The sequence below is a fragment of the Barbus barbus genome (genome assembly GCF_936440315.1).
Source record: "Barbus barbus genome assembly, chromosome: 7".
In the NCBI taxonomy this organism is placed as follows: domain Eukaryota; kingdom Metazoa; phylum Chordata; class Actinopteri; order Cypriniformes; family Cyprinidae; genus Barbus; species Barbus barbus.
Genome location: NC_136735.1, coordinates 7323784 through 7351249, shown reverse-complemented (window position 1 = coordinate 7351249; position 27466 = coordinate 7323784). Strand labels below are relative to the sequence as shown.

The 27466-nt window shown below is 35.2% G+C and overlaps 1 protein-coding gene across 2 annotated transcripts; it reads left to right on the top strand.

The window, feature by feature from the left end:
- Positions 1–1648: 1648 nt before the first annotated feature.
- On the top strand, positions 1649–25687 carry meis1a (Meis homeobox 1 a). Of its 2 annotated transcripts, none has more exons than XM_079422384.1 (13): positions 1649–2046; positions 2994–3187; positions 4041–4179; positions 4320–4370; positions 4499–4549; positions 4682–4828; positions 7840–7945; positions 9879–10024; positions 17886–17962; positions 21923–21981; positions 23347–23436; positions 23910–24010; positions 24905–25687. In XM_079422384.1, the coding sequence occupies exons 1-12, from the start codon at positions 2035–2037 to the stop codon at positions 23969–23971; spliced, it is 1134 nt and encodes a 377-aa protein (XP_079278510.1). In that variant the 5' UTR covers positions 1649–2034; the 3' UTR covers positions 23972–24010; positions 24905–25687. The 2 variants fall into 2 exon arrangements, with proteins under 2 accessions (XP_079278510.1, XP_079278511.1); XM_079422385.1 differs by having other exon boundaries at positions 1673–2046; positions 7840–7936.
- The last annotated feature ends 1779 nt before the right edge of the window (positions 25688–27466 follow it).

The window sequence follows — 27466 nt, the reverse complement described above, 5'->3', positions numbered from 1 at the left end:
ATCTATGGTTCTGTAGACAAATATAAATTGTATCTTTCTAGGCATTTCTTTAGAAAATGTGCATGTAATATACATTGGGCCTAAATCTTGACCAGTTAGTCTCAAAAACAACGAGATAAGTAGGTAAAATGTGGTGGTTGTTGAACTTGAATCGAGAGTTTCCAGTTTTTCAGACTCTCAGCCATTGCTAGCTTTTCAGAAATGTTTTCTGAAACAAAAACACAAGTAGATTTTGTAGACTTGAAGAAAGCACAACGTTCTTAAGATTAAATACTACTTTAATACAAACTAAAACGCCGAGAAATCTGTAATAATGGACATGGTTAGAATAGTGAGGAATTAAGTTCAAAAGCCAAATTCAGTCCATGCTCCACGCGTCGAGTCAAACCCGTTCATATGCCGCCACCTCGTGGTAAAAGGTGGCGGTTTTATTAATTATTATTATTATTATTATTATTTAAAGAAGATCTGATGGGAACGAGTATTACATGATTACATGTAGTAAAAATAGATCTGCAACAAAAAATTGAATGTTTTTCAATATTTCATAAACGAGAAAAAGTCTTGGTAAAGCAGCTTATATAGAAAACTGTCAGTTAACATTATAGGTTAAAAGTAAAGTAAAGTCAGTAAAGTCGTGACGTATTGTCAAGTATGGTGACCCATACTCGAAATTGGTGCTCTGCGTTTAACCCATCCAAGTGCACACACACAGCAGTGAGTAGTGAACAAATGCACACACACACACACACACACACACCGTGAACACACACCCGGAGCAGTGGGCAGCCATGCTGCAGCGCCCGGGGAGCAATTGGGGGTTCGGTGCCTTGCTCAAGGGCACCTCAGTCGTGGTATTGAGGGTGGAGAGAGCGCTGGACATTCCCTCCCCTCACCTACAATCCCTGCCGGCCGGGGGGCTCGAACTCGCAACCTTTCGATTACGAGTCCGACTCTCTAACCATTAGGCCACGACTTCCCCCGAAACTATACAGGTTAAGTAAAAAATAAAAATAAAATAAAGAAAGGCATTTAGTCTAAAGCTTCAAGTTAAGCGCGTATAAAGCAGTCACGTCAGTGTTAGGCTTGGGGCAATCTTTTCAACATAAATAGTGCCAGTAGAAGGCGCCATAAGGATGGTGAATAAATCCATTTACATTAGATCACTGCTAGTCCTTTTCCTTCTCTGACTTAAATTAGAAGATGCATTTAGTAAATCAAACAGTGTTTCATTTATCTATTTTTCACACTTTTAGAAATTTACATAGTAAAAATACTAGATATTTCAGCTTCCTTCTAATTGTTTAAACTTTTAGTAGATGTAATCATGTGCCCTTATTAGGATTGATTTTTTTTTATCTTAATTTCGTGTAATGGGACACCAAATGGTTTCTAGCTGCTTTACAGTGGCCACTGGTAAATCTAAGATGGTCATGCGTTAACTTGTACTTCCAGACTGTTGGTTGGCTTAGGTCCAAGTATGAAAAAATATTGTCTGGTATGAAATTTGGTTTCTAAAGGGCTATTTTCCAGTGGCCTGCATGCTCGGAATACATTTGTGCGCTCTTTACGCACGGGTTCGCTTTGGTCTTCCTTTACGTCTCCTTTAAGAAGTCCAAATGCCCTCTCCTCTCCTCCTCCTCCTCCTCCCTCTCCACGCTCCTAACATCTCATAGAGGTGTTATTGCATTAAGAATAAACCAGCCACGCGATCAAAGACCCGAATGGAGTTTGCTTTTTCACCCTTTGGCTACAAATCTTCGATTGGAAATAGAAAAACAGAGCAGACATCCGAAGCGCGCTTTGGTTATTTCGGAACGTCGAGGACTGGATTTCTAATTTACTGATAGCCAGCTTTGCGTTTGTTGCGAAAGCTGACCAGGAGTAATTTGGGTGGATTACGATGTTATTGTTCATCAGGGGCACTTGAGCTGGGTGTTTGGGAGAGTTTTGAATGCGGTGTGGGACTCGCCGGGCTCGCTGCACTGAGATCCGGACGCGTTGAGAAAAGAGAGTCGGTGACACGGAGTCCTCATGGCGCAACGGGTGCGTAAAAACCTCCGCAGCAACAACAAAAAAAAAACACTCAAACGTGGCCGTCAAGACTAATTCTACTAGGAAGCTGATAAAATGGACATAATTACAATCAGATGTCCTTTAATTCCTTGAATGAATAATGTGTGTTTATACACCTAAGTTGTTTTGGAATACACACAGCAACGAGAGAAGCCACCAAAAAATGAATTCACATATTTTTCCATATTTTTGTTTTGTTTTGTTTGTTTGTCCGTTTTTCATTTTAGTCTAACAATCATTTTATTTTGTATCAAATTCAAATTTGTATTTTTTATTTTGCAGTTATCTCGACTAATTCCTTATATAGTCTAGTTGACAGCCAAAAGCGTAACTTGATGCTTACAGCCTGTTCATAACTCATATTTCTCTCGTTGGACACTTTTCCGAGACCGATTTAATGCTACATAACATCGTCATTAATTTGAGTAATTACGCCGTTAATACATTGCTACATTATTTTAAGCTATATTATGCATTATTAATTGCAGTTAGCTACAAGAAAACTGAGTTGAAATAAAAAGCAAATAGCCTAATAAAAATATTTCGTTTAGATGTTGGTTTCTTATGATACGGTAATTTTAAGATAGCATTCATTTAAATTTGACATAAGGTATGAACTGAAACTTTCCATGTGTTTAAAAATTAAAAATGTGTTTAAAATGTTTTAATAGTTATAATACCTTCTGGCACATTTAGAAAGAACCTAAAAATGAAAACTGATCCGCCCTTAATTAATTTGTTTACTGAGGTGTAATTCGGTCATTAGTTTTTGATGCTCAATTTATTACATTTTAAACAAATAAGAGCTTTGTTCCCTTCTCATTTTCTCTTGGATGCTGTTATATCAACATTTGCAATATGTGTGTACAACCAAGTCCCGGTCTGATTTTTAACTTCCTCGTTTTGAATGTGCTCAGTACGAGGATCTGGTCCATTACGGAATGGATGCGGTCGGGATCCCGTCTCCGATGTACGGGGACCCTCACGCGGCCCGAGCGATGCAGGCGGTGCATGTGAGTCACGGCCCGCCGCTTCACCACTTCCCCGCGGCTCCCGGCGTCCCGTCGCCCCTTAACGACGCACTAAAACGGGATAAAGACGCCATTTATGGGTATGTGGGATTAGTAGCCTATGTGTTTTATTATGAAGTTGAGTTAGGCTGTAGGGTAGAATTTCAAAGCGAAATATTGTGATATTATTTTACGATGATCTGTTATAGCCTACTTTATGCTGAAATAATAGAAATGTTTTTATGTAGACAGTGGGATTTTAATAAAATAGATTGCATTTAGCACAAATTAACTATTTATTTCCCTCATTTACATAAGTTTTTAACGATATGTGACCCTGGACCACAAAAACAGTCATAAGTAGCACCGGGTATTTGTAGCAATAGCCAAAAAATACATTGTATGGGTCAAAATTATCGATTTTTCTTTTATGCCAAAAATCATTATGTTCCATGCAGATATTCTAAATTTTCTTACATATATCAAAACTTAATTTTTGATTAGTAATATGCATTGCTAAGAACTTAATTTGAACAACTTAATTTTCTCACAATTTAGATTTTTTTGCACCCCCAGATTCCAGATTTTCAAATAGCTGTATCAGCCAAATATTGTCCTATCCTAACAAACCATACATCAATGGAAAGTGCATTTATTCAGCTTTCAGATGATATTTAAACAAAGAGACCTTTATGACTGGTTTAGGGTCACATTATAGCAATGCCAGAATTAACTTTGTTTGCCTGTTGTCACAACCACCATAAATTTAGCATAAACCTGAAAATAAAATAACTTTAATTTCCCCATAAAAATATATTTAATTTCATATTTCATTCTTATTATAAAAGTTGTGTAGAGGGGAAAAAGACAGGGCCTCGAGGCTGAAAGTGCTAACAAAGCGTTATTTTCTCCACAAAGAGTCTGTAAAGCCACTGAATGGGATTTGTTTTGCAGGCATCCTCTCTTCCCTCTGCTTGCACTAGTTTTGGAGAAATGTGAATTAGCGACTTGTACGCCGAGAGAGAGCGGAGTGACCGGCGACGTCTGCTCGTCTGAGTCCTTTGACGAAGACATTACAGTATTTTCAAAACAGGTCAGACCCTCGTTTACTATTATATTATCAAAAAAACTGTTCTAATATCGGCAACCAACAATGCAGCCCAATTTAATTTTGTGTGAAAATTGTGCCTCGATATTACGGACTACGATACGATCGCTATTTTTTAATTTCAGATAAGGGCGGAAAAACCTTTCTTCTCGTCGAATCCAGACTTGGATAATTTGGTAGGTCGCCTGTGTGTGTTTTTTTTTTTTTAAATGCTTATTATTTTAGGCTACTTTACAAAATTCAATTCAGGATGAAACAATAACCACAAAGCATTTTTATGACCTGATATGTCGTTTCGTTTTAGATGATTCAAGCCATACAAGTGTTACGATTTCATCTCCTCGAATTAGAGAAGGTTGGACTTTCACTTCTTCCTCTTCTTCTTCTTATTATATTATTAGGCTATTATTATGAGCGACGTAGCCTATATATCATGTTAATATCATATAGGCCGATCACCGATGATAAATGTCTGTTATTGTCGTAGGTACATGAGCTGTGTGATAATTTCTGTCACCGCTACATCAGCTGTCTGAAGGGAAAGATGCCCACTGATCTGATGGTGGATGATAAAGAGGGGGGATCCAGATCTGACGGCGAAGAATTTACACGCACTCCAGGCGGGACAGACCAGGCAAGTCTTCAGATCAAATCTTTCTGCTTTTGAATGCTGTAGATTCATGTTTTGTGCAGGAAGCCACTAGAGCTTTTTCAAGAAAAAGCTAATACTTGTAGAAGCTAACATAGAACATGAAATAATATAAAAAAGGCCTATAAGATGTGATCAAGATTTCAATGGGTCTCTGGTGAGAAAAACTTTCTTTTTTTCAGCAAATGGACAGTTGACATCTAACCTGTTTTAAATATGTTTGTACTTTGTCTATATTTATTTGCATGCAGCTTTTATGAGAGATTATTTGGAACATTTGAGCATTTAAAAATTCTAAATAAATAAATCACCTAAAATAATACATTATAAGTTATAATTTCATTGTTGAGTAAATTTGTCAGCTGCTCAAATACAGTATAGCGAAGCAACCTTGAAACACTATCCGGACAGTTTGTTTTTGTGGGAACTCCTGTTTCATACAATACTGCTGCAGACTATCCGTCCGCCTTGTCTGTATTAAATAACAGCAGATAATGAATCTTCTGTCATTTTATAATGAATCATTTTTGCTCTTTTGATGTTAAATGGAGCTTAACTCTTCATATTACAGTGTCCATGCATAATGAAATCTCACAAAATTATTGTAGATCATATGATAATTCATATTATACGTTCCCTAATTGAATATACTGACACAGTAACATGATCACAAGTGTGATGAAACCTTTCAGCGAGTAAAAAGACATTCTCAGTCTTATGTAGCAGGTTACTCAAAACTCCAACATTTCTAATTATATAAAAGTAAACAAAGTGTTTTAGATAACAGTCTTTCTAACTGCTGGTGTCAAACTGCTGCAGCACCTAAACAGGTCGCTAAAGACAAAGGACTTGAAATGCCTAAAAGCAAATAAATATATGTTGTTATTTCAAAATATATATGCTGCAAACTTGGGAAGTGTTAATTATTTAATGTAAATAATCTACCATTGTCAAGTGTGCTGTGTGTGACCTTAATAGCTAATGCAAATCACCGAAGCATTGTTTTTCTGTTTACTGCATTGTTTGCACACATGTTTGTTGTTTTCTGTGAGTTTGGTGTCATGTGACGATAACTCACAGTGCATTTCTCTTAATGATGTGGTTTTGAGAGGCACCATCATTGCATTTGAAACATTAGGGATTATGTTTGCCCTGTTAAAAATCTTGAGATATTATAAGTGTGTCACAAGATTCCTTATTGTGCTGAACATCTCTTTATTTATACAAAGTATAATTCTGAGAAGACCAAACTATGTTGCTATTCTGTGCACAATTGGCGCTGGATAACAAAAAAATAAACCACTTACTTTAGTTTGACTCAATTTTGAAGCATTTGCTTTCCTAAACAACTCATAACTGAATAAAACATGTCATTCGGATTGTAGATATAAGTTACTTTAACATTTTTTAAATGAATAAATGAAATACATATAGATAATTGACTGGGGCAAGTTGTCACATCACGTCCTCTAACAGTACTTTTGAATGTTGGTTTTAAGCACCTAGTTCAAAACCCTCTTAAATTAGGTTTAGTTCAGTAAAATATCCAAAAATATCCAAGCTAAAATATCATACTAATGTCATCATGTTTCTGTAATTCCATTTGGGTGACAGGGACAATTTTTCATAAATTTAAAATATATATATATTTTTAATATATATAATTTATATATATATATATATATAATTTTCAGATTTTAATTTTTTACATTTTTATTATACATTATTGTAAATTATGTGACCCTGGACCACAAAACTTCAAAAATGTTTTGAAATTAAGATTTATACATCATCTGAAAGCTGAATACATAAGTGTTCCATTGATGTATGGTTTGTGATGATAGGACAATATTTGGCTGAGATACAACTATTTGAAAATCTGGAATCTGAGGGTGCAAAAAAATAAAAATATTGGAAAAATCGCCTTTAAAGTTGTCCAAATGAAGTTCTTAGCAATGCATATTACTAATAAAAAAATAGGTCTTGATATATTTACGGTAGGAAAGTTACAAAATATCTTCACGGAACATGATTTTTACATAATATCCTAATGATTTTTGGCATAAAAGAAAAATAGATGATTTTGACCCATACTATGTATTTTTGGCTATTGCTACAAATATACCCGTGATACTTAAGACTGGTTTTGTGGTCCAGGGTCACATATTTTACATTACATATATAGGTTTCCGAAATTTGTCTATATTTATTATGCATGCAGCTTTTATGAGTGATTACTTGGAATATTTGTGCTTTTTTAACTGCAAATAAATTCTTTAACTTTTTTGCCCACCAAAAATGACAATAAAACAGCAAAGTTAATTTTTTTTACATTATATATGTATGTATGTATGTAATTGGAGTCAAAATTGTGACAACTAGCCCCAGTCTCCTCTAATATTAATCCATCTTGCTCTTATCACTCGTGTGTGAATGGTTGCTCACCCCTGGTTAAGACATTTCTCTCTAGGTGAAGTGTCAGTTAAATGCAACACAGTGATCAGATTGCATCTTTACTACATAATAAAAATATTTAGCTGTCACTGACATGCAGCATTCATAGTTGGTCTGTATGTGCAGTATGCAGTGATACACACACTGGCCAGATGCACAGGTGTTTCACGTCGTAGCTGTTATTGTATTATGTATTTTAGCACAGTTTGAATGCTTAATTGACCAGTCAGCGTCCAGGACTGTATCCATCCGCTTCATTCGCTCGGTTAAAGCCAACAAGATGGGTTTTCAAAATATCCCGTGCGTGTATGTGAGTACGTTTGTTTGTCTTATAATTTCTGCGCAGATGTTTGTGCGTGCATGCACACGTGTGTTTATATACAGCAGTCCGTAGCGCTCTTCAACTGTTTGCTCTTGCAGCATGTGTTCTGTATTACTCCTTACAGCACGCCTCTGGTATGCGGCGCTATACTGTACTTAACCAATCGTATATTACGCCGAACGCAGCTTATTACTCTGTCTACCTGTCTGTCTCTCTCTAGGCGTTCTGGAGGGAAGACGCCGCCGCATCTGTTCATTCTTCTGAAGCTCCTGCGGCCTGCGGCAGACGGCCCGGCTCACACAATGGAGACAACAGCAGTGAGCACGGTAACACACTCACACGCTACGCTACAGATATACACGCGAGCGTTTGCGAAGGCCTCGCTTCTGTGCCAAGTGAAACAGATCTGCTGCAGGTTTGTCATCTCTAGCATACATTTACACTTTAGCACCACCACGGGGGTCTCCGACTGCACACGCACACACAAACACTCAAGTACACACACCGGTAGACTGCTCCTAAATAACTGCAGTCGCTCGGTGTGTGTGTGTGTGTGTGTGGATGTGTGTTGGACAGGAAATGGTGCATGATGGATATAAAGACTCTTCTCTGGGCTCCTCTGCTCTGAGCACCAACCATGGCCAATAAAAACCAGAGTACATACTTCCCCGAGCACCGCATCTGTGTGTGTGTGTGTGTGTGTGTGTGTGCGCGCGCGTGTGTGTGTGTGTTTTGTTCGCTGTGCCTCAGCGCAGCAGCTGTGAGTCTGGCTCGGACAAAATATCTCACTACCTGAGAAAGAGAAACAACAGACAAACACATGGTTAAATGATGTCCTAGAGCATTGTTTATACTGTAAACGTTTGCTTGATGTCTTTTTTTAAGTTTTTGTCACATTTAAAGGAGCTGTGTCACACCTTTTTACTTTCTATGTCAGTTTTGTTTTCAAAAACAGTTCACATTTCATTTTCTTGACATTTTGTGCCCTCTTTCTGATGCATAAACATAAAGGGCTGTTGTTTTTCTCAATATGCTTTTAAGACTACTAATGTTTAAGACTTTTAATAGTGCAAACATTTGCTTGACTTTTCTTATTTTAAGCTTTTTAAAGGAGCCATGTCAAACCTTTTAACTTATTTATGTCAATTTTGTTTCCAAAAACAACTAAAATTAAATTTTCATGACTTTTGATGCATAAAACTAAAGAGCTAGTATGCTTTTAAGATTATTAATGGTTAAGACTTTTTATACTGTAAACATTTGTTATACTTTTTTTTTGTTTTTAGACTTAATATAAAATGCATGCATTTTGACTTTTTTTGTCAAATTTGTTTAAAAAAAAAGGCTATAATTTTATTTTCATGACGTTTTGTTCCCTCATTCTGATGCTTCAGTATAAAAGGTTTTTGATTATATGCTCTTAAGAATTTTATTACTGTAAACACTGTAATATGTCTGTTTTAGTTTTTAGATTGAATTTGAAAAGGGCATGTCATACTTTTTTTAACGTTTTATGTCAGGATTTTTTAGTCGGTTTTTATGTTCAATGCCTTCTTTGCATGTGATAATTGTCTCATATTATTGAACATCACTGAATCAACCTACATACATTAATTTATACCAACAAAACTACCTTTAACCATGTAGAAATGGCTCTTTAAGGTAACAGCTGCATGTTAACACTTTTTTACATTGCAGCTTTTTTCTGTCTGACATCAGAAAGTTGTAACAACTTGTTCAAAACAAGGTGATTATTCCTAATAAATGGTTATTTTCACAAGGGAGGACATTTATAGCTCTAAAAAGTTACTGTTTGTTACGGTACAAAAGGAGAATTTGGCTCCTCGAGATATGACCGCTTAAATAAAACTAACTGCTAACAAAACACATCAGAGATGTTGAAACCATATTAAACAGAAGTTCAAATAATTCTAGTTCTAATGATGTATTTAGAGCGTAATTAAAAAGTAATGCAATCATACTGTTGTGATGAAAGAAACGATCAGCATGATAATCATGCTCAAATTATGATGAATGAAAATGAATAAAGTACTTGTGATGTACTTTATTAGTAAAAAAAAAAAACCCATCAAACTAAATATGCTTTTGCATTTATTAGAAGGTTTTTGAAATGTTATAACCCCTTTTAAAATGTTTAAAAGCATATTACAAAGAAATGAAAACAAATGCAGCCAATGCAAATACAAAGAATATTATCTCACATCTGTTAATGCTGTGTAATTGCTTTCTTTTGCCCAGGTGACTTTCTGGATCAGAGTGTTGCGTCTCCGAGCACAGGAGAGGAGGAAGACCCTGATAAAGAGAGGAAGAACAACAAGAAAAGAGGCATTTTTCCCAAAGTGGCAACCAACATCATGAGAGCATGGCTGTTCCAGCACCTCACGGTAAAACACCTCTCTGCTTTCCCAATGATTATGCAAATCAAGCTCTTATAATCTTCATTTACATTACATATTACTTTCTCATAGAGTAAAAACCAAACCGGAATGTGCTGAAATAAAGCCAAAAGTCATTCAACTGTATGTAATATAAATGTAAATTACAGAATTATGGTTTTCAGAAATATTAACGTTCAGTTATGTTAAGATTAATAAAAGTGCGTGTGAATGTGCATTACTAGTTATCATGTAACCTAAAGTTTCTTTATTAGTAAACTTAAGGTCATCAATACCCAGATATAAACCTATAAAACAGCTTAGAGATGCACAGAACAAGATAAGAAGCTCATGCGGCGTGTCTGTACCTGCACGGCTACATTATTTCAAGCTCAGTGACGCTCCCACATTGCCTAGAGGCTAGTTAGTGCACACACACACACACACACACACACACATGTTGGTTTTTGTGGTTTATGGGGACTCTCCATAGGCGTAATGGTTTTTATACTGAACAAACTGTGTGTGCTATTGCCCTACACCAACCCTACACCTAAACTTAGCCCTCACAGGAGACTGTGTGCATTTTTAGATTAAAAAAAAAAACACCATTTAGTATGTTTTTTAAGCCTTTTGAATTACGGGGACATAGGCAGTGTCCTCATAAACCACCTTCATATTGTAATACCTCTGTCATACCCATGTCACTATACAAATTTGTGTCCTCATAAACCACATAAGCATGCACACACACACACAGATGCACTAATGACTGGTGTAACGATATATTGGGATGAAACACAGGCAGGGTTTCCTTACTGTTGTCATGTGTAAAGTGTGATAACGGTTTCCATGGTAAAGTGGGCGGGGGCGACTGTGAGCCCCTCCCCCTTCCTCACGCTTTGAATATGTAATCAGTGATATTGCTTTCAGAGAACTGAGCAGACATTTCTACAGCCTTATTTTCGTTCTCTCTCATTCAGAAACTTGTTGAATCTCCTTCCAAACAAATAGGCGCTCACACTGCCTCATAAACACTAGCTCATATGCGTCCCACATAAAGGCTGTGATTTAGATTGAGTAATTAGTGGGTAGTTTGTTGCCTTCTTGAAAGCAGATGTGAAGCAGCAGAACATAAAGCTGTCTGTGCAACCAACATTAAGGAAGGAAGGATTGTAGAAGGTTTTTTTCTTTTGCTTTCAGATTGCTTTTATTCTTTTGTATTTTTATTATCGTTGGGAGTCACGAGAGGACAGGAATGAGCTAAACATGTGCTAACCACACTGCATACATTTTAATCAAAATATACATTTTAAATGCTTTTAAATATATTTCTATTTCTAAAATAGATTTTAAAAAATATACAAAAATTATCAAAATATATTTTGGTAGGAAATATATTTACGTAAATAAACATATTTTAGCAAATATATTTTTGGCAAAAATATTTTTAAATATTTAAAAAATATATATTTGGAAATATATAGTTTTTGCCACATGGATTCAAAAGCCATATATATATATATATATATATATATATATATATACATATACATATATTCTTGAATGAAATATGAAATAGATACTTTGTTCAGTAAAGATGCAATGAATTGTTGGAAAGAAAAACATTTCTGAAGGATCATGTTACACTGAAGACTGGAGTAATGATGCTGATAATTCAGCTTTGCATCACAAGAATAAATTACATTTTAACATATATTCATGTAGGAAATAATTATTTTAAATTGTAATAATATTTCACAAATTACTGTGTTTTTCTCCCCTGTTTTACTGACTTCTTTCATTTAAAAAAAATCCCAAACTGATCCCAAACCTTTGAACGGCAAAGAAAATTAGATACTTTATTTTTGCCAAATTGGCAGAATCATAAATATCCTTCAAAGAGGAGTCAATCCCATATGCACAAGCTGGAAAAAAATCTATCCAAGATGGTGAATAAAATGCATGAAGTGTTGATATATTTATAATTATTTCAATATGGAGTGTTAAAATAGTGAGACCATTTTACTTTGCATGTTTCGTATCAAATGCTCATTTGGGCTATTGTGTGATTTAGCAACAGTGCCAAACCCTGCTGAAATCAGTTTATATGAGAAGAAAGTACAGGCCTAAACCACTGCATGATCAACTTATGAATTAACATGACGACAATTACATGACATTATTGTACAGATATTTTGTAGCAGCGCACAAACACCTAAACATACCTCAGTGATTTGGAGGTGAACAATGAAACGTTGTAGACGCGAGGGCTTTCCTTCAGGCGCCGAATAAGGTGGTTAGCATGCAGATAGATGACATTACAACATTCCCTGAGATCATTAGGGGGTCAAAGGTCGTGGGTGTAAAAGAACACGCCCCCAACCTTTATTCCCGTACAGTTGCCTGATCCATTCAGCTCCAGCAGTCACACAAACACCATGCAGCACCATCGCAGACGTTACTGCATCCTGCTGTTTGAAGTTGAGAAACACGAGAAGCGCATGCAAAACCGAATTCATATGTTTTCCACCCTGCCTCTTCCCAGGCTCTGATCATTTTCAGTCTTCATATTCGTGTTTGTCAGCGGTAGATGTGATTTCGCAGACCTCCGCTCGCTGATTACCCTTTAATTCTGCTGCAGCGCAGACCAAAGGAATAGTTCACCCAGTCATTATTTTCTGCGTTCTTACTGTTGCTTAAGACCCATATGCTGTCATTTCTTCATAATGCATGAGTAATTTTGACTACTTTTACTGTTTTTGTTTTAACTTTTACTGTTTGTTTTTTTAGTTTTGGACAGTTCATTGTTGCATGAGAAAGAGCTGCATTAAGTTTTGTGTCCCAAAAATATGCAGGTTTGGATCTGTATTTAGAAAAAAAATTTTTGCCACAATATTTGATTTGGCCAAATATGACCTAATTTGGTGATGCTGTATATATTTATACACTGCTGTTCAAAAGATCCTCTTACACTCTTAAAAATAAAGGTTCTTTATTGGCATCAATGGTTCTGTGAAGAACCTTGAACATCCATGGAACCTTTCAAATACAGAAAAGGTTCTTTATAAGGGAAAAAGATTCTTTAGATTTATTTGATCAAAAATACAGAAATAAAACATTAATATTGTGAAATATTTTTGCGGTTTCTAACATTGGTTTCCTGGTTTAATATCTTAAATCTCATTTATTTCTGTGATGCAGAGCTGAATTTTCAGCCTCATTACTCCAGTCTTCAGTGTCTTCAGAAATCATTCTAATATGCTGATTTATAACCAGTGTTGAAACTGTTGTGCTGCTTAATAGTTTTTTTGGAATCTGTGATACTTTTTTCTTTGATTCTTTGATGAATAAAAAGTTTAAAAGAACTTCAAATTCAAATGCAAATAACTTTTCTATTCAAAATAGAAAACTTTTCTAACAATATGTCTTTACTACCACTTTTTATCCATTTAGCACATCCTTGCTGATTAAAAGTATTAATTAATTTAAAAAAAAATTACTGACCCCAAACGTTTGAATAGTGGTGTGTAACACAGAATTTCTGTTTGGAATAAACACAGTTCTTTTTTACCATTTTATTGATCAAAGAATTCTGAAAAAAGTATCACAAGTCCCCAAAAATATTAAGCAGCATAACTGTTTCCAGCATTTATTACATATAAATCAGCATATTATAATGATTTCTGAAGGATTATCTGAGACTGAAGCTTTGATCACAGGAATTGCATTTTAATATATTAAATTGCATTTTACAATGTATTCAAATAAAAAACTGTTATTTTAAATTGCAATAATATTTAGCAAAATTAATTTTTTTTGATCAAGTAGATACAGCCTTGAAGAGCATAAAACTTTAAAAAATCTTCCTTATCCCAAACTTTTGAATGTGTGTGTGTGTGTCTGTATTTTTTAAAATCTTGTATGTAAAATGTATATAAAAATATCAATAAAAAAAATTCAGTTTTCCCCACAAAATATAAATGAAGATTGATTTATATATGTATTTATTTATTTTAATTTTTTTCTCCTGGAAATTATGTCTTTATGGCAGTTTTTCAGAAGATGAAGTGATAATACAGGACTTCTTACAAATGGTTGTCGAAAGCAAAAATGCTATGAATTTCATATATTTTGTGAGAAAGTATGACATGCAAGAGCAAAATTAGGCACTATTTTTGGAATCAGCAGCCCAAAATGAGTAGGAAACAAGTGCTGGATTTCATTCAGCAAATATGAGGCAGGGTTGTGAAATGATGTAATTTTCTTTCTGTGGCTGAACGTTTTCTTGTATGTCTCAGTCAAAGCCACTATATAAGAGAGTTGGGAATACAGGGATTTCCCTTATTTAACACCCACCTTTAACAGTGGCTGTTGTTTAGGGCTTCATTTATACTTTCTAGGCTGTTCATGCTACTGTTTAAGCCGGTTTCTCCACAGACATAGTTTTCCTTTGAAGCGCTGGAGCATTTGGTTGTAATGAGGGCGCCGCAATTAACGTCAGTCCCAAAAAATGAGGAGCGGAGGGCCATGGTGGGGGCGGGGCGGGGGCGCGACGGACCTCATTTAGCCCAACTGCACGGGCATGTTTTTTGAGGATGGATCTGCTGGGGTTCCTCCCCCCCCGGGGTCTCTCCAGGGTCGAACTCACTGTTATCAAAACACCATCCATTACGGCTCTGACAGCTCCTCCTGGGGACCCGGCTCTGCTAGACCTACGGGGAATTTCCGTCCTTGCCCGTGAAAAGAAAGGGATGCGGAAAAGAAAAATGCTGGGGAGAATGAAAGAAAGGAGAGGTGATTCATCACGGCCAGACGTTTTTGGTAAACGCAGAGGGGAGGGAGGCGAAGACGAGACGCAGAGAGATGAAACAGAGAGCCTCGCTTTGGGATGCGCTGCAAAGTTAATGAAAATCACAGTCGGCCTGCTGGGCCTTTGTAGGAACATCTTTTTAAAATGAAAATCTGTTTTATGCAGTGTCAGAGAAGCTACTTTAAAACTAGCTTGCCAAGTAACAAGCTACTCCTAATTTAGAGTATAGAGAGCTACCCATTTGAGAAAGTAATTTGCTACACTGCAAGTTAAGTAAAAGTATATTTAATATCTATAAAGCTGTATTTATATACCAAATAAATAATTAAATAATCAAGAATATAGCAATGTATATACACTACCAAGTGTTTGAACAGTAAGATTTCAGTCTCTTCTGATGACCATGCCTGCATTTATTTGATCCAAAGTAGTTTGAAATATTTTTACTATTTAAAATAATTATATATTAATAAAATATTAAATAAAAATACAGTATAATAATAATATTTGAATAAAATACATTTGTTTATCATTTCTTTATTGTAATACTTCATGTGTATACACACACACACATTGTTTAAATATTGGTATATTACTTTATATATTTATATACTTAATATATAATATTACTATGAACTGTTTATGCCCCAAAATGTGCAAAAGTATTAACACATTTGGGGAGAAAAAATAATATTATTAATACAACTATAAAATATTAAATGAAGATAAAATAATACAATTATACATCAATTATATTTAAGTTTAACGTCTTTATTTATATTTGTGTATGTATATAGTATATGCCCAAAAATATGCAAAAGTATTATATGTGACCCTGGACCACAAAACCAGTCATAAGGGTCAATTTTCCAAAATTGAGATTTATACATAATCTGAAAGCTGAATAAATTAGCTTTCCATTGATGTATGGTTTGTTAGGATTGGATAATATTTGGTCGAGATACAGCTATTTGAAAATCTGGAATCTGAGGGTGCAAAAAAATCGAAATATTGAGAAAATCTCCTTTAAAATTGTCCAAATGAAGTCCTTAGCAATGCAATTGTAAAAACCAATGTATTGTTAGCTATTGCTACAAATATACCCCAGCGACTTAAGACTAGTTTTGTGGTCCAGGGTCACATATTAACCATGACTGATTTAATATTTGTGTCTACTATTGTTTTGTCCCCTGCTGTCTGTGATTTTTTTGTTGTTGTGACCCATCAGTTGAATGCTGGTATACAAGAGTTTAGGTAGAGTGTGGTCTAAAGTCTAGACGCGGTGTTTGAGTACAATACAGAGACCATCACACACACACACACACACACACACACAGCTGCAGCGGGTGAAGCTGGGTGTGTTTTAGAGTCTTTTTAAGTACCGTTCACCCTGAATTACCGATCATTAGAGCCCTAACAGTTTTACTGCCTCTGTAAACAGGATAATGACCCCACACACACCTTTAACTCTTCATTGAGTTGCACAGGACACACACACACCTCCAGCCAGCATGGCTCAGTCGCTCGTAAAGTTACCCACCATTTGCTACCAGAGCTCTCGGCATGCAACAGGTGTTAAGAGAGAGTCATTCATGGGTGAGGTGTTTATAGTCGCTGCTGTAAAACCCCCTGCTCCAGGATCAGTTTAATACGCACACCTCTTTATTTATAGAGCTCCTTGAGCTTTAGGCGGCTGACCCGGGATCGGTTGTTGTCTAATGACAGGTTGAGACCCCCTCTGTCACTGTGTGCGTATCCTCTGGGTTTAGAGAAAGGCTTTGGTGGTTGCTAGAGCCGTCACCCTTGGTTACAGGATAGCAATTTGTAATGACTTTGTGGCTTGGCGTCTAAATCCCATCTGGCAACTCTCCGATTAGCGAATGGGCTTTCCTTTAGAGTTTAGCGCTTTATTTGCCAAGATACACAAGGAATTTGTTTGGCTGCACATGCAAACACAGAACAGACGCAAAACACAGTTCAATAGAGGAACAATGGCAGCTGAAACCTGATTCTTCAAGCACTGCTGATTTTTGTGTTGTTTTTATTGTTTCATGTACAGTTTTTTTTTTTTATCATTATTTTTAAATGTTTTTGAAAGAAGACTCTTCTGCTCACCAAGGCTGCATTTATTTTATTTAAAATAAAGTAAAATCAGTTAAATTGTGAAATATTATTACAATTTAAAATAATTGTTTTTAGTATATTTTAAAATGTAATAGATCTTAAATATAGTAAACAGTGTATTTTAATATAAATTAATAAAATAATTGATATATGTAAATTTACATTTGAATGTATTAAAATCTTTTAAAGTCTAATGATGTCTTTAATGTCTTTAAGATAAAAAAATCTTAATTATATAATATATAACAAATTATTAAAACAATTGATTATGTATTAAATTACATTTTAACATGAGATTTAAAGTTTCATTAAATACATTTTATTGTGTATTAATGATGTAAATCTTAATTGTTTCTTAAATATATCATATAAATTATTAAATAGTGTGTGTGTGTGTGTGTATAAATATATATATTAAATGATTAAGTTTTATTAAAATCTTAATATAAATCTTAAATCTTAATTGTGTAAATCTTAATTACTTATATTTTATATATTAAATATTAAAATAATTTATACAATTATACATACATATTATATCTTAAATTACAATTTAATTTGAGATTTTAATATTTGTTAAAATACATTTTAATACATTTGAAAAATCCAGAGATTCCAATTCCAGTTTTGCATTTATTTATTTTATTTTTTTACATTTTCAAACATACCTCTATTATATCTTGTGAACATTTTTTGTGGCCGTACGTTTGACTCTCTGATAAATTTACATGAATTTATAATCTAAGCATAAAATGTGTTAAAATCAACATGAAATCAAAACTGACCTTATTTAGACTTTATTGCACATTCCTGGTTTTATGCTTCTTTTTATATCTCAATATTTGTATATTTCTGTGTCACTTAAAAACTATTTTGTGACAACTTCAGATAGATATTTAACATGTACATACTGTGCTTGTTTGTGCCCCGCAGCACCCGTACCCCTCTGAGGAACAGAAGAGGCAGCTGGCCCAGGACACTGGACTGACCATCCTGCAGGTCAACAACTGGTAAATGCTCATCAGATCAGACAAATCCAGATGTGAAAGTATGAGCAAGTGTGAAGTTTGTTATTATTTCTAATGAGAAACAAAAGGGATTTTACAGCATGATGTAGTTAGTAGAACCTTTTCAAGTTCATCAAAGAACTTTTATTCTTTAAAAGTACATACAATACAATACAAATGTACAGATGATAGACAGACAGACAGACAGACACATCCTTTAAAGAAACTCAACAGGCTTGTTTTTATAGTCGAGTGTTTGGTTTCCAAATGTCTCTTGAATTTCTATGGCTTCATGCTCTCGGCAGCCAGTCATTCACCACACAAAAACACATTGCGGTCACCGCTTACAATGGTTGTGCTTGCAGCAACTGAACCCTTACTTCATGTAGTCTGGATCATATTTTTGGAGCTTGCGTAGTTTTGTTCATGTTTTTTAGGCACGACATGCAACCTGTCCGTGTTTGCATCTGTCTAAATCGGCCAGCTTTCACAGATTAATATGTGTTTGACCGCCTTGGACGTCAACAGCCATAGATGTAGGAAGAGTTTCTCCTCCCTATCAACTTTTAAGCTGATAAGCATATCTGTTTTGCTATCCTAACTGCACGATTACATGGTTAGTTTAAGCATTTATCTTTTTTTCCATGCTAAAATTGCTTTTATAATTTGCACACTCCTTGTGAGTGACCCTCCAGTTGAGAAGCACTAGTCGGCTCAAGAACGCCATACAGTGAAAAATGGTTCTTGATAACCATTTACTGCAAAAAAAAAAAAATATATAGAAGATGTGTTATTTTAAAGAGTGCATGCTCTTAATGTGGAGGGAAATGACCTGTGAAATCTTGATTTCATGGGAACATTTCTGCATGGATATATATTTCAGTATATAAGTCACCAAAAGAAAGAAAGGGAAATTTATATATATATATATATATATATATATACACACACACACACACACACACACGCACACACATATATATAATTTACTTAATATTTATTTTTTACTATTTATTTAACATTTATTTAATATTTTAAAAATATATACATGTTGGACTGTGGTTGTACTCAGGTTTATAACGTCATATCTAATAATTTCTGTGACTAATAAAAGCAGATTCTATTACACGAAGTACATTTTAATTGGCAGAACATTTTCTCGTCTTTGGCTTTTGGCTCATCACTGTAAACCAAATCCAGACCTCAAGAGCCCTTCATAATCAAAATGACAACTAATTAGCATTTTAATCACCAGAGTGAAAATACATTAGGTGCTCTTCAAAGCCCAACACAAACAAGAGCGCAGAAAGTGCTGTGTGTATGTCTGCAGCTCCAGTCGCACAGAGGAAACAGGTGAGGGAACGAGAGGGGCGAAAACGAGCTGCTGTCAAATTAAACAGAAATTATCACTGGGAACAGCTGGACTGGTTTATTTAAACGTGGAGACACACACACACACACACTGTCCTCCGAATGAACTCACAATACAGTGGGACTAAAAGAACACTTCATGTCTATGGTGTCCAGACAGGAACATTTGTTGTTGAGTTGAGGCTACAAATATTGTATGGTGAGTTAATATAAACTGTGAGGCCTAGGAATGTTGATTTTAATTAAACTTTTCACATAAATTATATGGATAATACAATTTGCAAGTAAATATTTAGTATTAAAAAGCAAAATATAATATTTAAAATATAATAAGTTGTTACTTCTATCTAATCTATCTATATATCTGTGTGTGTGTGTGTGTGTGTGTATATATATATATAATTGTAACAACTTTAACTCAGAAATTGCTAGTAAATTTCATAATTACACACACACATACATATAAACATACAGATACATTTAATGTATGTATTTTTATTTTATTTAAGAAGAGTACTGTAGCATTTTAGTAATATATAATTTTTAATATATATATATGTAATTATATAAATATAAAAAAATGTGAGTAGATTTATCTATGCATATAAAATTTTATATATAAAAGAAATAAAAATATATATATTTATGTCTAATTCTCTTATTTTTATATGATAAATTTTTATTATTTATAATTTAATATTATTAATATTTTTTATAATATTTAAGAATTTATTCTTTATAATTGCATATATTTCTCTCAAATACTTGCATATTTTGGGGTATATTATACAGTAATATATAAGCGTATATTTGGCACAGCAGGTTTGTTCAGTGTTGGATTGTGGAGGAAAGGTACTATGTGTTTCTTTGCTCCCTTGTGCACCAGAAAGGGCCCCCAAATATTTGACTTGCTGCGTAGTGTTGTTATGTGTTTGGTGTGCGTGTTGGGCCGTGTACGAGTGTGTGTGTGTGTTTGGAGTGAACAGGCAGAGGCATGAAGCTCGTAAACTTGGTCTCGTGGTGAGAAGAGGGGTTCAGTGAGGGGTCAGCTTTTAACCCCCTTAAAGAGTGGGACGGGCCCATCCCCGCTGGGGATACGGCTCCTATCTCTGATTGGTCACCTAACGGGCGGAGCTGAGAGAGATGCTCGCCCTCTACAACCTCACAAAAGCGTTTATAGTACCTGCTCTGAATGTTCGACCTCTAACGCTGCTCTTCCTGTTTATCTCTGCTTTTAATGCAGCATTACTCAAGAGAAGTGCTTCTCAAGCTGTGGTGTGCAATATAATATGTACAATTTATTATAAAATCTTCTAACATATCCATTTTTAATTGGCAGTTTTAATTTTCCATGTGATCTCTATAAAATTTTAATATAGTTTTTTGTGTGTAAGACTAATGCATAACATACAAAACATTGCAATGTGAATAGTAGGATGCTAGGGGAATATATGGTGCATTTCTTAATGCTTTAATGCTCACCAAGGCATTTATTTGAATAAAAATGTAGTAAAAATATTGTGAAACATTATTATAATTTCAAATAAATGTTTTCTATGTGAACATATAGTAAAATGTAATTTATTCCTGTGATGCAAAGCTGAATTTTAGCATCATTACTCCAGTCTTCGGTGTCACATGATCCTTCAGAAATCTTTGAAAACAGTTGTGCTGCTTAATATTTTTGTGGAAACCGTGGTAATTTTTTGAGGATTTATTGATGGAAAAAAGAAAGTATTTATTTGAAATTTGTAACATTATAAATGTTCAATTTAAATGCAATAAGGAAATACTGTGAATGTTTATGTCAGGTCAAAGTTGGCTTCTCCGCAGCCTTAACTCTAATGTCATATGCTGTTTAACATTTCAGATGGTGACACCTCTCACAGAGTGTGTAATTCACTTCCTATGAATGAAACGTAGAACTTCCCCTCCTTTGTGAAGGTTAAAATGCGAGCGAAGCACCTGGGGAGATGCAGAGCAGTCATTAATCATGTGTGGACTTGTGCCCTGGCACCCGGCGGTCAGAGGTCACGGGGAATTTTTTAGGCTGAGAAAGAGCAGAGCTGCGCTGCTGCCCGGGGTGTGAGGTCACTGAGTCAGGGGGTCAGAGGTCAAGCGTAGCATGGGACTAAATGCGGAAAGCATTGAAGTTCTGTGGAACTTCTTCATTTATGTTCTGTTTACAAATAAACAAGTTTTCTAAAACATTTGCTGCCAGTAGCATGTTGTGGGTGGGTGCTATGATGTTGCTAAGTGTTTCTTGCTGGCTTTCATCTCTGTTATTCTGGTCTCTACACATGGCTAGTCTGTTGGATTTTTCGTCCATTTTATTGTCCACCAGGCATAAATCTGATGATTTCAGACATAATAAGCGGCATGATTTGAGGAATCACTCATGTCTGGAGCACAAGCGGTGCTGGATGAGTTGCACGCCAAAGTTTAATACTCTGGGTTTGTTCAAATCCATAATCATAAGTATGAGCAATAATTTTAATGATGTTTGCCTTTGACAGAAGCCAGCAGCGTTAATAAAACAGAAATGTGCTTTTTTTAATGTTTTCACCCCTGTTCTTTCCTTTGCTTCATCAGGTTTATCAACGCCAGGAGAAGAATCGTCCAACCGATGATCGACCAGTCCAACCGTGCAGGCAAGTGCCTTGTAAACTGACTCAGATCTTATTTGTTTCAATTCTCAGAGCTAAACCGTTCACTATATTTTAATTATTGGTTTATGCAAATATTTGCGAGATTTGGCTGTTGCATTGCATTTTTCAGGGTTTTTTTCTGTGCTTTACACCATGAGCATCAAGTTTTTAAAACCACGGCTCAAATTGAAAGGTTTTAATGTGCAGCAGTTTTAAAACAATCTCTGAACATGCTGAAAATTCAACTTTACATCACAGGAATAAATTACAGTTTAAAATGTATTCAAATAGAAAACAGTTACTTAAAATTGTAATAATTTTACACAATTTTACTGTTATTACAGTATTTTTTTAAAAACTGTTTGTGTATGGTTTACACACACACACACACACACACACATATATATATATATATATGTTAGTGAAAAATAAATATATTTGAGATACATACATTTATTTCATGCTAAGTATACTACAAATACATGTACATATTTATGTACTAAATAAAAATACCGTGCAATTGTACTTTTAGTATACTAGACTGGTATGCTTATAGTCTGCTAAACTGGAACAACTAATTTTGTATTTAATTTACTTAATGTGTGGAAATAGTGCTGAAATCCAGCTAAAGACATGCTGAAGTATATTTGATTGTGCTAAAGTGGAACTGTTGCAAGTACTTCAGCTAAATATCTTCCATTTAAAGACAGAGATCATACAATCCTTATTAATAGTGACATTAAAACACATTCTAGGCTTAATATTAAGAAATGTGCATTGTGCACAAGTAGTACTCCAAATAAAGTTAAATTATCATTTTTATTTTAACAGGTTTGAAATATATTTAGTATGAAATAAATGTATTTTAAATATATAATTTTTTACTACGGTATACAGTATATATACATAAATCAAACTAACATGTTTTAAATAAAAAAATGGACCAATCGTATATCTCCAAACATGTTTTCGATTGAGTTGTGTTGTGCTATTCTAAACAGAAGACTGTGTGCTGTGTGCCCATAAAAATGTTTTTCAGGATGAAGTAGTTGAACTCAGCCTTAGCCATCACACACACACACACACACACACACACACTCACACTCAGGATGAAGGATAAAGGCTTGCTGATTGCAATGGACCTCAAAGACATTTACCCAAACGGATGCTTACAAAATGATCTTTTCTGACCCATTTTTGTAGTTTGGTTTCAGTAAATGGTCTGGTTGAGCTGGAAGGGGAGTGTTGTTAACATCGCCTCTGTTTACACATTTCCTCTGGGAAGCGGCTGGCGTAGTTATGTTTGACCTTAACTGTCTCTTGTGTAATATATGAGTGTAATGCATGTGTGTTTGTGCGTGTGCGCAGTAGGTCACAGCGGCCCGTACACTCCTGATGGTCAGCCAATGGGAGGTTTTGTAATGGATGGACAGTCGCACATGGGCATCAGACCACCAGGTACATCAAGTCTGAATGTTTAGATGTTTGAGGGACAAAATGTACAACCAGCCTGTAACTGAAGCCAGCTTGGTTTATAAAAATGAAAAGGATGATTCAGCCCAAAATCTAAATAAATATATATTCAATTATATTTTGCCTGAAGAAAAGGAAACCAACAGTGTGTTGTTGTGGACTTTCAAGTTGTATTTATGACATTTAATCACATTTTCCCTCTCAGTTCTGATTAATTTAACACACACAAAAAACATTTTGAAAAGAAAATAATACTGTTATTCAGCAAGGATGCATTAAATTGATCAAAAGTGGCAGTACAGACATTAATAATGTTACAAAAGCAAATAAATGTTGTACTTTTTAACGTTCTATTTATAAATTAATCTTTAAAAACAAGTATCACTGTTTCAGCACAAGCATTTTCAACATTGTTTCATGAAAGTCTCTCTCTCTCTCTGTCTGTGTCTGTCTCTCAGCGGCTCTGGGTGGTCTTGGGGGAGTGAATATGGGGCTGGAGAGTCAGTGGCACTACATGTAAACAAACCCCTGGCATCCTGCTGAACACAGCAGAGCAGAGGTACGATCCTGCACCAGGGATTCCCCTCCAGTGAGAGCAGCTCTTACGGCTGTTCCACCTCGCTAACAGTCATACTTCTCTCACGTTTTCACCATTCTTCAGCTTTCCTCTCTCTTCTTCTATGTCCTCATTTGTTGGAGCAATTCTCTTTCATAACAATCCCCACACAATATGCTGTGGTATGAACTGTACACTGTAAAAAAACTCATTCGACTTCATGAAAAGTCCATGATTATTCAATGTGTTTCTGTTTATTTGTGACCCTGAAGCACAAAACCAGTCATAAGTAGCACAGGTATATTTGTAGCATTAGCCAACAATACATTGTATGGGTCAAAATGATTGATTTTTCTTTTATGCCAAAAATCATTTGGATATTCATTAAAGATCATATAAATATATCAAAACTTAATTTCTGATTAGTAATATGCATTGCTAAGAACTTCATTTGGACAACTTTAAAGGTGATTTTCTCAATATTTAGATTTTTTTTGCACCCTCAGATTACAGATTTTCAAATAGTTGTATCTCTTAATATTGTCCTATCCTAACAAACCATACATCAGATTTCAGATGACATATAAATCTCAATTAAAAAAAATTGACCCTTATGACTGGTTTTGTGGTCCAGGGTCACATATGTGAAATCTACTAGCAATCCCTATCCCATAATTCCATTGTCACTTGGTATAAACCGCCCAGACCGATTAATTAGTCACTCAATTACTCAGTGGAGACAGTTTATGACATTGGAATCAGTTAATGTCTCAACCCACAGGAAAAGATAAAGATGAAAGTGGCTGTTTTGATAGAAATGTCAGCTGAGTTGATTTGTGACGGCGCCGTCGCCAGTACAGTTTCCTCATAAATGATTTCAACTCTTTTTCATTACAGAGTCAGGTTTTTTGGCGAGAGGATCGATCCTTTGCTCACGTACCCAGATTGGATTTTGACTTGCACCACCATGAATGGCCTTTATTCAACGGTACAAAAACCCCTACAGCTTCACTCTCGAAATCAGGCGGCACAGACGCATTCAAGATGGCCGCCGGGACTCATGTTCCCTGTGATGGGAAGATCAACCGTATCAGGACAGAGAGAAAACAATACAGGATAAAGCAATGCCTCAACACCTGGACGGAGCCGCTCTGGGCCGGGAGATTCCTTCACGTGACCTTTCACCTGGAACCAGGTGAATCTTCAAGTGGCCTGGAAGGTCAAAACAGAGTCTCGTCTTTCAACTCAAGTGCCACCTCAAATGAAGAGTCATCATTCTGCAGACAAAAGCCCGGGAGTATTTTCGCAGCATTAGACGTCACGCTACCACACATCTATTACAGGAGTTCATGATATAATCTGTGCAGAGCACTTCAATACAAAACCCGTAAATGTATATAATGCTGCTGGATGTGTCAAGCGTGACACAGAAAAGGTTCATAAACGCTGGTGTTGCCCAACGAATGCAACTAAAGGTTTCTCGCACATCATTTACTGCAGTAGAAATGCGCTCACATGCATTGGGACGGTCAATGGTTTTTGAAAGGTACTAATGATTGTTCTGGATTTGACTGACGTGAGCTGAGCTGTATATTCACACTATGTGTGTGTGTGTGTGTGTGTGTGTGTGTGTTTGGTTTTCAGTGAGCGTGGGTTTATTCACATAAAAATTCATACCTCAACATGTGTGTTATATCATTTTTGTTGCATGTCTGCTTTGATTCGTTGGCTGTGTGTGGAATGGACTACTAGTGTACTGCTTTCTATACAGTATATTATGTACAGTACATATTAAGTTTAAAAATAGTACACTACTGTTCAAAAAGTTTGGGTCAGTAAGGTTTTTTAAAATAAATGAATCAGCAAGGACTCATTAAATTGATTCAAAGTGACATTAAAGATATTTGTAATGTTACAAACATTAATTTACATACTATATACTGGAGAAATAGTAGTATGCTAGTATGTTTATGTTCTTAGCACAGCCTATGTGTTGCTGGTAAGTGCACTGCACACTGAGCTGGTGTGTATCGTCCTCTGTAGGGCACGAGAGGTACTGCTTTCTCCTGTTTGTATTGTTCTGGTTAAACTGAACATTTCATCAACAGCTAGGCTAAATGAATGTCTAGTCCATGTCCAGACAAACATACATATGTAGGCCCACATTCTCACCTAAAATGAACTATTTCCTATAGAATAGGAAGGAGGATTGAACGAGAGAAAGTGGCTTGTGAACATGTTGGCTTGTGGTTGAAACAGAACCATCTGTGGTACGAAGGCGAGTGATGTCAGAGAAATGAAAATGTCTGGGTTGGATTTTAATGCCTGATCTCGCTCTTCTTCCACTTTTCTGTTTAAACTCACTACCAAAACAAACCCGGCATCATCTCAACATTGGAGAATCTTGAAGCTAATCCAAAACCATGTTTACAGTTCTGGCAAACTGTTTTTACGTTGACATATTTTACTCTTAAGCACCCTTCCTGTTTGCATTATGAGTATATGTTGCAGATCAGTTATTCCTACTACAGACCTTTAGCTGTACAGGAATACCGTACGTTTAATGAAATCTACAGTATTTTAGGATCATAAAAAAGTTTTTGCATTCTTGAAAAATTTAATTACCACAATGCATCAAGAAATGTTACTTTTAAAAAATATATATATATATATATATATATATATATATAGTACACACTAGATGTGTGATAGATATAGTTTTTTGAGTTTATAATTTTTATAGGATATAAACATTTTATATATACACTATATATTATTTTTATGTCTGATTTTTTTATTTACATTTTTATTTTATTTTATTTTTACATTACAGTAATAAGAATAAGTCAGTTGGGAAAATGTGCTTAATTGTCATAAAAACGGAAATCTTTTCCTTAAGGCTTCACTATATTATATATAAGCAAGACGTAATTTATTATTTACAGCAATGCATGATTAACACATACATACTGTTTTAACCATTTAAATCATGCATATAATAAGGGGTGTCCACAATCGAAACGAGGAAACGAGGGGATTGAATATCTCTCTGGATCTGTTTCGGTTGAAACAGAGAAACGAAGAGAGCGAGAGAAAGAGAGACAAACAGATGGGTGTCGGGTTGTCTTGAGAAAGCTTGTACCAGGACAGGAAGTTGCCCTCGTTTGAAAAAGCAACTGGCTTCATTTGACAAAGACACAGGCTTACAGTAGTCAACAGGAAATCAAAATTCACTTTTACTTACAAATAACTCTTTATTCATTTATCTTAATCTAAAGTATTTATTTTTCTTTCACTGTAGCTATAATAATAATCAGTGTTTTCTACCCTTTATACTCATTTGGCAAAGCAGTTTGTCAGAAGATGAATGATGGGTAATCAATACGTGCTGTTTAACAACATTGTTCAGCTGACAAAACCTCTCTCAGAAAAACTTTCAGTAGACAAAAACTCCACAAA